The sequence below is a fragment of the Cariama cristata genome, unplaced genomic scaffold (assembly GCF_000690535.1).
Source record: "Cariama cristata isolate BGI_N322 unplaced genomic scaffold, ASM69053v1 scaffold40482, whole genome shotgun sequence".
In the NCBI taxonomy this organism is placed as follows: Eukaryota; Metazoa; Chordata; class Aves; order Cariamiformes; family Cariamidae; genus Cariama; species Cariama cristata.
The window spans coordinates 971-13,459 of record NW_009605147.1 but is presented as its reverse complement, the minus strand read 5'-3'; the positions used below and the strand labels follow the sequence as shown (position 1 = coordinate 13,459).

The 12,489-nt window shown below is 41.5% G+C and overlaps 1 protein-coding gene across 1 annotated transcript in view; it reads left to right on the top strand.

Annotated features, from left to right (window-relative positions):
* WDFY4 (WDFY family member 4) overlaps window positions 1–10,507 on the top strand; it is a gene marked incomplete at its 3' end in the record, with an annotated part of 75,969 nt that extends 65,462 nt beyond the window's left edge. The window contains exons 33-36 of the mRNA XM_009695848.1: window positions 8,124–8,166; window positions 8,887–9,006; window positions 9,579–9,696; window positions 10,398–10,507. Of these exons, the coding sequence (XP_009694150.1) occupies window positions 8,124–8,166; window positions 8,887–9,006; window positions 9,579–9,696; window positions 10,398–10,507 (391 nt within the window). The remainder of the gene's footprint in view (window positions 1–8,123; window positions 8,167–8,886; window positions 9,007–9,578; window positions 9,697–10,397) is intronic.
* Between the last annotated feature and the right edge of the window lie 1,982 nt (window positions 10,508–12,489).

Genomic DNA, 12,489 nt, shown 5'->3' with positions numbered 1-12,489 from the left:
GGCTTTTGGGCTACTCATTAATCATGTGCAAATACATGAAGGGGAAGCTCAGGCTACAGCTAAGGCATTTCAGCTCCTTTTCAATTACATGTTGTAGCCAAAAATAATGCAAAAGCAAGGAGGATCTCTGCCAGTTACCACCCACCCTCCCAGGAGCTCTGTAATGAGGCAGATGCTTCAGAAAATCCTGGAAGCAGCACAGTGGGGTCAGTCTTGCCCAGAGGCTATGTTCCAAAACTGAATCTTTGTTATTTTATGTAACAATATTTAAACACAGTTAAATCTTTCTGTGTCTGTCACTCCCATGTTCCTATCTTGCATCAGTACTTACAGGGCCATATTACCGTTATATCTGAAGCCTTCTCACTCTTTGCTGTATTTAACCTTAGGGTGCCCCAGGGGCAATATCAATGCTATTCTTTCCATAGTGTAGGCTGATAACTGAAGCAAAGTACTCTACAGTGGAAAATTAAGCACTTTTCCCACCTTTGTTGATGTTGGCTTAAATAATTTGCCCAGGAGTGGGTAGGAAATTCTGGAGATCAAAACAACAGGTTTTTTAAATCACAATTCGCTCATTTTAAGGATTTAATGCAATATCCTTGTTGGCAATTCTGCGAAGATAAAGTTTAGCTGCATGTGAAATGCCAGAGCCCTACTGCTGGTACAGGACTCCCCAAGTCCCTTACTGGTGCACTATCATGCTTCAGTAAAAGATCTGCAGGGCAGCTTCCTTGCACTTTGGCAGAATGGAAGGAGACTTTCTGCTTCCTGCAATTGATGTGAACCTGGTGACTTTGGGGTCCAATTTGGTTTGATTTTTATGTTGGATGAGTTGACAAAACGTTCAGTGCATTTTCATCAGTGAAGCTTTTCAGCCAAGTATGCCTTTAAAAAATTAAAGGGAGCCTCAAGGAAAAATACATATTTTTTTTTTTCTAAATTCAAAATGCTAATTTATTTTAAAATGCTTTTTAAAACATCTTTAAAACTCTCGGAAAGAAAACATTTTGTTCAGTTCCTAGTAATTTTTTTTCTCTTGCTTTTTATTTAAAATTCAAGGGGGAAACATTGTTCCAAACCGGTTTCCTTTCTTAAAAATACTAGCTAGCCAAAAAATCAGCCTGTTCTGCAGCCGTCTGTTAATGCTGGTGTCCCCCTGTGCCGTGCGTGCCTGGGAGCACTAGAGGGAGCCTGGGGTACAAGCTTGAGTGCTGGAGGCTTGGCAGGAATAACAGCACAGTTTAACCTTTTGGGTTTGGGTACTTCTCTGTCAATAACCCTTGCCAACTTGTTACAAAGTTTGAAGCCAGCTTCAAACCTTTCAGACTTTTAAGAAGTCCAAACAAACGGCTCAGCGTAACTTTCCTGAAGACAGATCTCTTCGTATGATGCACTGGATAATGCCCAGACTTCAAAGAGATTTAACCACCTCCTTTAGTCAGATTTTTTTTTTAAGATCCTACTGTGGACCTCTAAGATGCACTGATCAGGAAAACATGAGTCCCTAGGGAATACTCACACTTTCCAAGTGCTATTTCCTTTGGGTCAAAAGTTGGAGTCATGTTTCAAACTTACAAAAAGGTGCTTTGCAATCCCAAAGATAGGGATTACCATTAGCGGTCCCCAGAAACACCTCAGCCACCATACAACTTGAAGGGGTTGAATAGTGCTCTTGTCTCTGCATGCTTGTAAACTAATTATCAATGTTTCACAGGACTGTAGCTGGAGACAATGGAGCTTGCTTAGCCACATCTCATTTTCTTTAGCTCGGCATAACAGGACTCCAGTTCTGTAGCCACTGATATTAAAAATTCAAGAACTGCAGGAACGTTCCTTGCTGTAAATGTTAATTACGCCTGTTCAATCTCATGCTTGCAGTGCATCTCCCGGGATAGCAGAGGGAGAGGTACATGTGTTGCCCTGCTACCTAGAAAATGATGGTGACAAGAGGGAACTCTCTTTACTCATTTTCTTTAAACCCTCACCCCACTGCCAGGTTCACCCTCTGAGTTGCTGGCAAGCATTTGCCCAGGGGTGAGGGTGCTGCGTTTGTATGTGATAAGGTCTTGCTAAAGAGGATCTTGACTAGAAAACTCTTCTCCTTTTTATCCACGCTTGGTAAAATCTTTGGTCTAGATTGGGCTTTTGAAAGCCTCGGGCTAACCCCAGAGCTTTAGAACTGTTTCACAGGCCCAGAGCTTTGAGGCTGACCTGATACAGAGATGAATAGAAAATGTGTGTCAAGGGCATCATGCTGTCTGTGGTGCTCTGTGTTGCCGGGAGCTGCAGGGAGGGAGCAGATTTTGAGCGTCAGGACTAGGACTGTCAGTGCCTCTCTGAGGCAGGGAAGGATTGGAGATTACTCCTTATCTGCACTTAAGCACTTGCACAGGGCCCAGTCATGTCCCATTGTAGCTTCAGGCTGTCCTAAGAAGGAGATCTGATCCTAGAAGAATACAGATTGGGACCCTGGTGATGCAATCAGTCTTTTTTACTTGAACTTTTCTTCTTCCTTTCTTAGCATAGAGCTGGCAGGAGCAGAAAAGGCCTTCTGCCTGTGATACTGACTGGGTGTTTCAGGAACTCCTCTGGTTCTGCCCTTTCTTTTCCTCCCATAGGTTGCTGCTTCCTACTTCACTGCACCCAAAGCTGCACAGAACCATCTTGATCCCATCTTGAACTAGTCTGTGAGGAAAGTTTCTTCTGTCTTTTCTCCTGGAAGTCCGTGTACTGCAGAGCAAAGCCCAGTGGAGCTATGCACGTCCTGCACCTCTCTGGGAGCAGGAAGGCAGTGAGGTGACATGTTCTAATTCATCCATGGTGATAGCTCTATAGAAATACTTTCATATAAACCTTAAAACCAGCATCTGTACAGCAAATGATTTTGCCTGAAGCCAAGCAGTTCCAGCTAGGGTAGGGTTTTATTTCCCTGCTTACAAGCCTATTACCATTTCTTTGTTGTTGGATACGACCTGTTGCGGAGGAGAGATTAATTCACTGACTATCTTAAATGCAGTCTCTTGCTAACAGGCAGGTTTAGACTAAATCCTGCCATGAGCAAATGGATAGAGAGAGGTTTCCTTCCTTAATTTTCTATATCACTTCAGAGCTATGGTGCTATGACACAGTGCAAGGTCACTTATAAAACCAGGGCCCAGAAGAATAAACAAAAATATTGTTTCATCTTAACAATTCTGCCAGACTACCCCCCCTGCATAAGATCTTACCAGCTAGCAGCTAGGAAGACTTAGAAGGTGAGGCATAGATGTCACAAGCTGCTTGGGGTTTTTTTCAGTAGTGTGGGATGAGCCTTCATGGTCTTTGCTGTTGTCCTCTGTTTACTCTTCTTTGAGTAATGAATTAATCTTTCAGTCTGTAAACAAACCCATGAGCAGAGAGCATAGGACAATTTCCTTTTCACAGTCCTGCAAATTCTGAATTGTACTTCCTTGACAGAAAATGGCAGCCCTTCAAGAAACGTGTATGTGAGAGTGCAGTGGGAGGAGGAGTGGCAAAAAGGACTTCCCCAGCTCCAGGGTCTTTGTATTCAATTCTCCTTCCACAGCCTGTGAAACTTCTGTTCCTAAGCAACAGCAATGCTAGGTCCTTGGAGATCATTTGCATAATGTTTGGTTCCAGCATGCACATTCAAGCTGGAGGGAAAAGAACTGAATGGCACCCAGTGCCTGGAAATGTTCGATTTCAAATTATGCAGAAAGAAAAAGCATCTGGACCTCATTAGAAGCTGTTCGTCAACTTTTAATGTTGCCTTAACTGTTCATTTTAGTCATTTGGCTATTTCATTTTACTTGACGGTAACACTGTGAGATACTTGTATGTATGTGTCAAAACTCACGTTTGTGATACTATCCTTGGTATGTGCCAGATTGGATAGATATGGATAGATGCGGGAAGGCTCATTCAGTGGTGCAGCAGAGAGGATATAAGCTGCTGTTTATATTCATGTATCTGTGACCCTTCAAAAGTGCAGTTGGTACAACAATTTCCCTTTGTAGCATGTGAATTTACTGGAATTTGCCCCTATGACTGAGGCTAGCAATTTCAAGCTTTTAATAACTGGTTGCAATAATTCCAAAATAGTATCTGGAAAAAAAGAATTATGGAAGAGAAATAGTTGTGTGTTCTATGTTAGGTATTGTTCACAGGAGATGCAACATTGAGGTCGCTCTTCTGCTGATAATGGGTCCCAGATATTATTGGCATAAAGAAGCTGACGATGTTGATGTGCTTGCCTGATTCCAGAGTTGGAGATTGTATTCTGCTCACCTCAAGAAATTAATTGAATTTACTTGGTGTTTTCTTCGTGACCTGAAGTGTGCTGGGGTACAGCATTTCTGCAGTGGAAATGTTATCCCTTTGTCTGGTTTAAGCCTGTGAATATACATGGTGCAAATTGCGTTCCATAAATGAGGGAGGTTCCTTTCTCCCTCCCTAGCCCCTTCAAGACATCCTACTTCTAGGAACCCTACTTTAATATTATACTTATTTATAAATTTTGTATTATATCTCTATTCTTTGAACACAGAGTAGAAATACCCAGAAGGTGGACAGGTACAATTAAACAAAGAGGACACTGTACCTTTATTCAAAAGTAATCTAACCTAACACTTTTCTAAGTTTGAGAGAGAGTTGATTGTTTCATAGAGAAAGCTGACATTCCTTTTGACATCTTCCTTCCTCTTTTAATAGTAGGACTTGGACCTAGGTTGTGGCTTACCAGGAAGGGGATCTTCCTTACAATATTTTTGGAAATTGCAAAGATTCTTTAAGAAAAGTGGTTTTAGGAGAGCCTTGGCACTGTTTTGCAGACTTAAGAAGTCTGGAGGTTGGAAGGCAAAAAGAAAACGCTTTGTGAAGTCTAAGAACCCATTAAGTTTACTGGAATTTTAGTAGTAATTTCAGTGGGGGTAAAATCTCATCCTTTGAGATTATCTCATCTGCAATGAATCTCCAAATGTGTTGAGGTCCACCTGTCTCTAGCAAATGGAGAGCACTGGCTATCACAAGAGTGAGATCATAGTCTGATGCTAATGGAAGAGGGATTAATAAATCACTTATGTATAGTGTAGCCAAAGGTGAATCATCATTAGCACACATCATGCTCAGATTCTGCTGTGGCTAGTGCCCTGCAAAAACCCCAAAACCTTCTAGATTTAGATATAGATAGATATGCAGGTACTTCTCGCGACTTCCCAAAACTTCACCTCCTCTTGAAGTTTAGTTATTTACATTTATAAAGCACTTCTCTTGTTTCTTTTTCAAAACAGCCTTTGAATATTTATTTATTTTTAAATGCACTTACTGTGGTTGGATAGCTGCAGTTTATCTACTTTGAGCTTTTGCTGTGCTGGCTAGAGAGGTGTTGGCTGGAGAAATGCTGATTGCTTACCAAGAAGAAGGGAAGAATAGGTTGAGCTGCCTGTAATGCAATTCATGTTCTGAGACCCTGCAAGTCAACAAGGGAGAATGTAGAATTCCAGTTCTCTGGAGACTTGGAGGGAGCATCCTGCCTGGTCCCATGAGACCCAGAAGGATAACTCTTATAGGGAAGTGGCTACATTTAGCCTTGTGTATTTTCATGACATGGTGAACTCATCAACCTCTTTGAATTATACAGCGGCTTCCAAAGTCAGCAGAGAGGATTGCTTTGACCCTTGTAGAGTCCTTATTAGCTGTTTAGGGCTTGTGACAAGCACAGCAAGAGTTCCACTAGAGGGTCATGTCACCCACAAGTCAACATGTGTTATGTATATTCACATAACATACACACAGACTGCCCCAGTTAATCCTGTATATAGTATTTTATAATGCTCCCACCTTAAATGTTGGAGGACTGATGGATTGAGCAGGTTTGTACATTACCTAATCTCCTGCTTTCTAATTCAGCCATAAATTCAAAATAAACCCAGGCAGTTTTAGTGAGTAAGTCTGCCCCTGTGGAAAGGGAGGAACCTAACTTGATCTCTCTGTGACCAACACACAAATCCAACCACACTTCAAATAATGCCAGATCCTGTTTCATCCCTTGGAGATACTCTGACTTCTAAACGTCTGTTGGAAACCTAACAAAGGCCAGTAGGGCAAAGCTCTGTGAAATCTACATATAGTACGAGAGGGTTGAATTGTAAAGATCAAGTACTCACGGTATCTGTTTTCTACTTTAGAATTCCTACATTCTTGAGCCACATGTGGCGCAAACCGGAGATGCAAAGCCACCATAACTCTACTCTAGTCAATGGACTTTCTTCTGATTTGCATTGTGTAAATTAGGGCATTACATAATCTATTCATTTTTTTGGACAAAGAGTGAAGATCCTATTTTCCCATATCAGATGTGAACTACACCTTTTTGTGTTGCCTGGTTTCTATAAACATAGCCTATCATTGTTAGGTTTCATATGCTTAGAAGGAGAACTAAACAAAGCTGAGTTGTAGACCATGTGCTAGAACTGGTCCTGGATTTCATGTGCTTTCATAGAATAGGTTATTACTTAGGCTATGTAAAATCCTTCCCTCAGATACGCACTTTTCTCTGAAGAGAGTGCCTAAGCAAGGAATAAAATACTGTGTTGAATAAACCATAGTCTTTTTCTTTTATGTACACTATTAACTGGTCCAGGAGTGAATAGGCAGTAAAATAATGATTCATAATCATGAGAGGTAGTTTACAAGAATTTACTACTGCAAATTCAATAAAACTGTAATGATCATAGACCATTCTGGTGTTTTATTTAGATCTTTGAGGCTGCTTTAAGTCTAGCTTTGTGGATTTCTAGTGTGATCCAATACAGAGCACAAGAGTGCAAAATAGCAGCTAGTTATTTCTGTACCAGTTTTATAATCTATGGCTGAACTGATTTCCTTACACTTTCGGAAGTTAGTAGTCCTGTCTCTGATTTGGCACCTTAGGATTAATTTAAAGTTGTACACTCAAAGGGAAAAGCATCTTGTACCACCAGTTAATACCATATCCTGTCAGTAACCCTGTTTACTTTGGCAGATCAAATTTCTTTAATCCAGAAACTGTCACTTGTCTCAGTTTGCTCTCTAGGGACTGACAAGAGCAAGTCCATGGCCTTCAGATACTGACACAACTAGTTCAGTGTAGTTGAAATGTGACTTTTGTTTGCTCAGAACATCTGACCCTTTCACATTTTCAAGTGAATTTCCCTTTTTAGAATCTGCCTTCAGCTGGTTTGTTTTTTATTTAAAGTTTCATTAAAAAGTTGAATTTTGAGAACAAAGAAAGTGGAAAAACTATATTTACATATTATTTTTAAAAATTATTAAAATGGCAACCCACTTTTTAAAGGACTACATTGGTTTCAAAGTATTTTGAGATGGAGACTGAGACACCTCTGTTTTCAGGCCAGTATTTTCAGAATGCTTCAGAAAGTCATGAGCCTTTGAGAATAAGCCTTCAGAATAGAAACAGCCAGCCTTAATGGTACCTGTCACCAGCACTCTAGCTCTACAATGGGATGAGACTAGGAGCACAGACCAATTAGCAGTGTGGCTTAGCTCAGAACAGCTGAGGAGGTTGCTGTCCCCAGCTGTCCATCTACCTGTGCTGCAGGGGCATCTTCTCTGCCTGTAAGTCAGCTTTTGAATTCTTGTAGTTTACCATATGGCATCACCACCACAGTTTGCAGCAATGTCTTAAGGCAAACAGAATCCATCCTTAGCACCACCACCCTACTTCCTTCTTTTTTCTTTATTAAATATCATTCTTTAAGTGGCACTTCATTCAGAAGCAGGCTGGCAAGTAGCTTAGAGTCAGCATGTCATAAGGAGACTGACTGGCAGTGATAAATTCATCAGCCATCTGAAGCTAGGCCATCCCTGTTCATCAGGCAGAGCCTTGCTTCCTAATGAAAGCAGTAATGAAATTTGTATTGTGCAGCACAAACCTAACCGATGACACTCTGATTTTGGAATTATTTGGTCAGTGATGAAACTTGAACATTCTTCTAGTCTTGCTGTTCTCTCATTTCTGTGGGATGAGAGCAGGGGGCACAGGGAGCGCAGATGTTAATGTGCTGACTTTCTCTTATTGTTCTGAAGCATGCCACTTCAATTGAATCGTTTGTCCCATACAGGAAACTCTCAGGAGGGGAAAAGACAATGCTCCAGAAGTGGCAGGTAAGCTAAATCTTGGCTGCACATGATTAAGTGAAGAATTTGAGAGGTTATTGGCAAGAGGAGCAGAGTATTTACATTTGGTTATTGCAGAGGTTTTGCTCCTCCTGCTGTGAAACATATGGTGCTACTGTCTGGCAGATTAAGTGTGATTTTATGCACACTTTTAAACTGAGACCAAAGAGAGCCACCTAGTTGAATGACTGTTCACAGATCATCTGTACAGCTAAATCAATGCACCTCTCGTTTTCCCAGATGTTTTGCTGAGCTGAGACGCATTTACTTTCCTGTACCCTGATCTGGGTGACCCAAGACACACTGAAAAAATCTATACCTTCTTGTTTATATGTAACACTTTGTGCAGCCTTTCCTGCACAGGCAGTTGTCCAGGCTTTTCTCATATACAGATTGCAGGCATTTGGCTTTCTTTTAAATTGGGAAGAAGTGCTCTGTTATGCAAATACAGCTTAAAAGCTCTGTGTGGTTATAGACAAATTCAAATGGCCTGTCTGAAGAAGAGCCAGAATGAAGACAGATTCTGTTGAATGGATTGTTCTATAAGAGATATTGTGCTGACCTGAATGGCAATGGATGATTGATTACACTATTTATAATTCTTGTCCTGATGGACCTGGGAACCACAGGGCTCTGAGGGTGCCTTCGAGGCATGGTTTTCAGGGGTGGAGTTAGGAGATTTTAACGCTTGTTTCCTTTCCCTGGCAGAAGAGGGAGATCAGCAACTTTGATTACCTCATGTACCTGAACACACTGGCTGGCCGCAGCTACAATGATTACATGCAGTATCCTGTGTTTCCATGGGTCCTTGCTGATTATCACTCTGAGGTCAGTGCTTGCTGCAGCATTCTGTTCTTTCCATGATATCAACCATACAAAGGTTTGTTAAATTATGCCATTGAAGCAGAGGGGTCAAGCCCAGGGGTTCAAAATTTGAGACAGTTAATTTCAACTGCACTGATTCTTTATAGATTAGACTTATCTTCAAACCAGCATGCTGAGGATCACATTCTGTCTCAGAAAGGTGGATGAACATCTGTTAAATGCATACCTAGTTAAGGGCAGGCTGCATTGGCTCAGCAGATAGGCAGGGACAGACTTCTGTGATTCCTGACAAGGACATTTGGACAGAAAAGCCTTGAGAGCAATTTACAATCTGCCAGGTTCTTTATTTGTGAAACTCCTTGTACATGCTATCCTTTCAGTGATGCATGCTGCCACTCTTTTTCCAAGTCCCATCCCAGTTCTGGAGATGGATGTTTTAGTACTAAATCTGTGACCTTCTTGTGGAGATGAAACTTCCAACACAGCCTTGCCACTATCCAGTGTCACTGAGCTAGTCAATGTGTCTAAGACTCAGGGATCTAAAAATCTACATCTTTGCTGGTTCTGCTTTTCAGACTTTAAACCTTACTAATCCTCATACATTTCGGGACTTGTCAAAGCCTATGGGAGCGCAGACTGTAGAGAGGAAACACAAGTTCATCCAGCGCTACAATGATGTGGAGAAGAGTGAGGGTGAGTGTTTTAGGAGCCTAACAGACAGCAGAGGCTTGAATCCCCTCAGCCCTTTGGGGATGCTGGTGAATCCCTTGGAAAAAGTCACCCAAAAACTTTCCGGAGCTGTGGCTAAAGGAAGCACCATGCCAAGGAGATCCTCTCACTTCTGGATACAAGCTGGTTGAGAATTCAAAGAGAAATGACTTCTGCAAACATTACCTTATGTGCCTTGTACTGCTGCATTCTGTTCTCTTCCCTTGGGCAGGAAGAGATGCTACAGCAAAAAGCAATGTTCCCCAGAAAAGACTGCACTGTTAGATTAAGCTGCACACATTAGTCTTGTTTCTTAGCTAAGCTGCATATAGAAAACTGCTGCACGCAGCTTAGCTAACATCTACTTTAAGAAAAGGAAACAGGATGTTGAGGCTGTCACCCTCTGGAGATCAAGACCTTTTTTGGTACTAATGGGAAAAGGGATGGTCCAGAAAGTTAAAGGCCTTATTCTTCAGAAAATGAAATGTGGAAGGCAAAAAAAAGAACATACAGTAGATGCTAGTAACTGTGCACATTCAGTGCAAATATGCAAGGTGTGCTTTTGCTTCTTGAACACATTTGCTTTAAAGACCTGCTCCCTATTTAGTTGTGCTGTGGTAGTTGGATGCTATGGGCTTGAAATGGTGATATTTTGCACTGGAATCTGATTTGTGTCCAATTTCCAGGAGACCTGTCTGCCCAGTGCCATTACTGTACTCACTATTCATCAGCAATTATAGTGGCATCTTACCTGGTCCGAATGGAGCCATTTACCCAGACCTTCTGTTCTCTGCAGGTAAGGGGGCAAGATAGTTTCCCTCCTACACCTCGTTATGAACCATGCAGCACATTACAGGGGATTAATTCTTTTGACATTTTCTGTATACTCTAGGTGGATTCTAGGCTCACTGAAGGCTTATGCTATGTCTGTTGAATTCAGTTGAAACATCATAATGGGAGCATGATTGATGCTTGATGATCTTGTGGGTTTTTTCTAAGGGAGAAGGATTATTTAGGTTTGGTCTTGTGATGCATTTTGTGGGAGCCAAGGCATGTAAACACCTAAAAAATGTTTTACTACCTGTCTGAACTTAAGCTTCTGACTTTGGGGCCGATGAGGCTTTCATGGTAGGTATTCTAAGCCCAAGTGCCCATACAGTAATGCGGCTACAAGCAAGCACTTGAAGTTGGCTGTGGTGGCATAAAGAGTATTTCTGGGCCAGAGAAGGATGCACAGGTTCCGGTGGGTGGGGAATGATAGTGATCATGGAATCAGGTCCCTGAAGGAGAAGTGAGGTGAGACTACACCCAGTCCTCCAGAAGGAATATTTTGTTTTAGCTTGTTCTGAACTTGACAAGTTCCCAGTCTGGGTAGCTGCTTTGTGGCTGTGTTTATATGTGATTAGCAGTTAACCAGCATTTTTGTGGGGATAGTTATCTTCAAAGGCTGCTGAGTTCTGAAGCACTCAAAATTTTGTCTGGATGTGGATCCGCTGAAACTGTTGAACTTCTTCCATTCTCATTCCTTTGCTCTTATGTTGCTGCATGTTCAGCTGAGCTCATTGCTGTCATTTCACCCAGGTGACTAGTCTTACAGTGGAATTGCTAACTGAGATGCAGTCAGGCAAACAGCAGACCTGAGAAATGTATGATCAAATCAATAGCAGGTTGGAAAATGAGTACTCCCAAATCTAAGACCTTGGAAAGCTGCTGAGTTGGGAACTGTGGAAGCTCAGCATGTTAAAAAGTGGAAAAACTGTGTTTATAACTTCAAACTGCCAGTCTGAATGCACATGACAAGAAAATGCAACAACTTGGGTTGTTGTGTTTTCCCTTGTGAAACATTGACGTTGGTGTAACATCCTGTTTCTCAAGTCAAAGAATTGATTTGCACCTGACCACAGAAGGCAGGAGTGAGGAAGCATTGCCTCTAGTAAGGGAACTGTACCACAGTTTACAAAACCTTATTATTTCACATTTTATTTAAGTGTATTGAGATCTGTCTCTGGAGAAAAGTGTGTATGTGCTTTGTATATTGTTCTGGAATGGACGAAAAACTGGCTTATCAGGCAAGTGTTGGATGGTACCTTCCACTTCACCTTAGTCAAGCACCTCATGGAATTCCTTTCAGGAATTGGTCTCAGCACCACAAAGAAGCAGCAAGGGTTTCTGTGTTCAGTGTCTTCATTGGAAAGACATTCTAGGACCCCCATGCCCTCAATAATTAGTGAGACTTGCTTTTGATTCAACTCAGTTTTTATCCCCTTTTATCCCAGTGTTGCATTTCAGCTAGCAGGCTGATCTTCTTTCCTGGCATTTACCTGTCAAACGTACTTATAGAGAATAGGGTTCTTGCTCTTCATTGTGTCACTGACTCTCAAGCAGTCATTTAAGCACTATCTGCAGGTAATTACTTCTTAGCATCTCTGGGCATGTGGTAAGTCTTGGCACCTTCATAAGCATCTCTTGGAAACACTTTGAGGTCTTTGCATTTAAAGCACCACCAAGGATCACTGATGCTTAATTTTATAAACATGGGAAGTTCTAAATTCTCTCTAGAGACCACTTTGACTAGTTGCTTTGTATATACCCTACTGAACTGTAGTTTTAAAAAGCAAATTTTTCCAGTATTCCTGATGACAGTGTAAGGCCTCTACTGAAAGGAAAGCAAACAGAAACTTACTGTGTCTAGCTATAGAAAAACCATAAGAGTTTATGTCGACTTGCAATCTAAAGGCATAAAGCAATTCTTGATTCTCTTTTTCCCCTTTCAGTGCA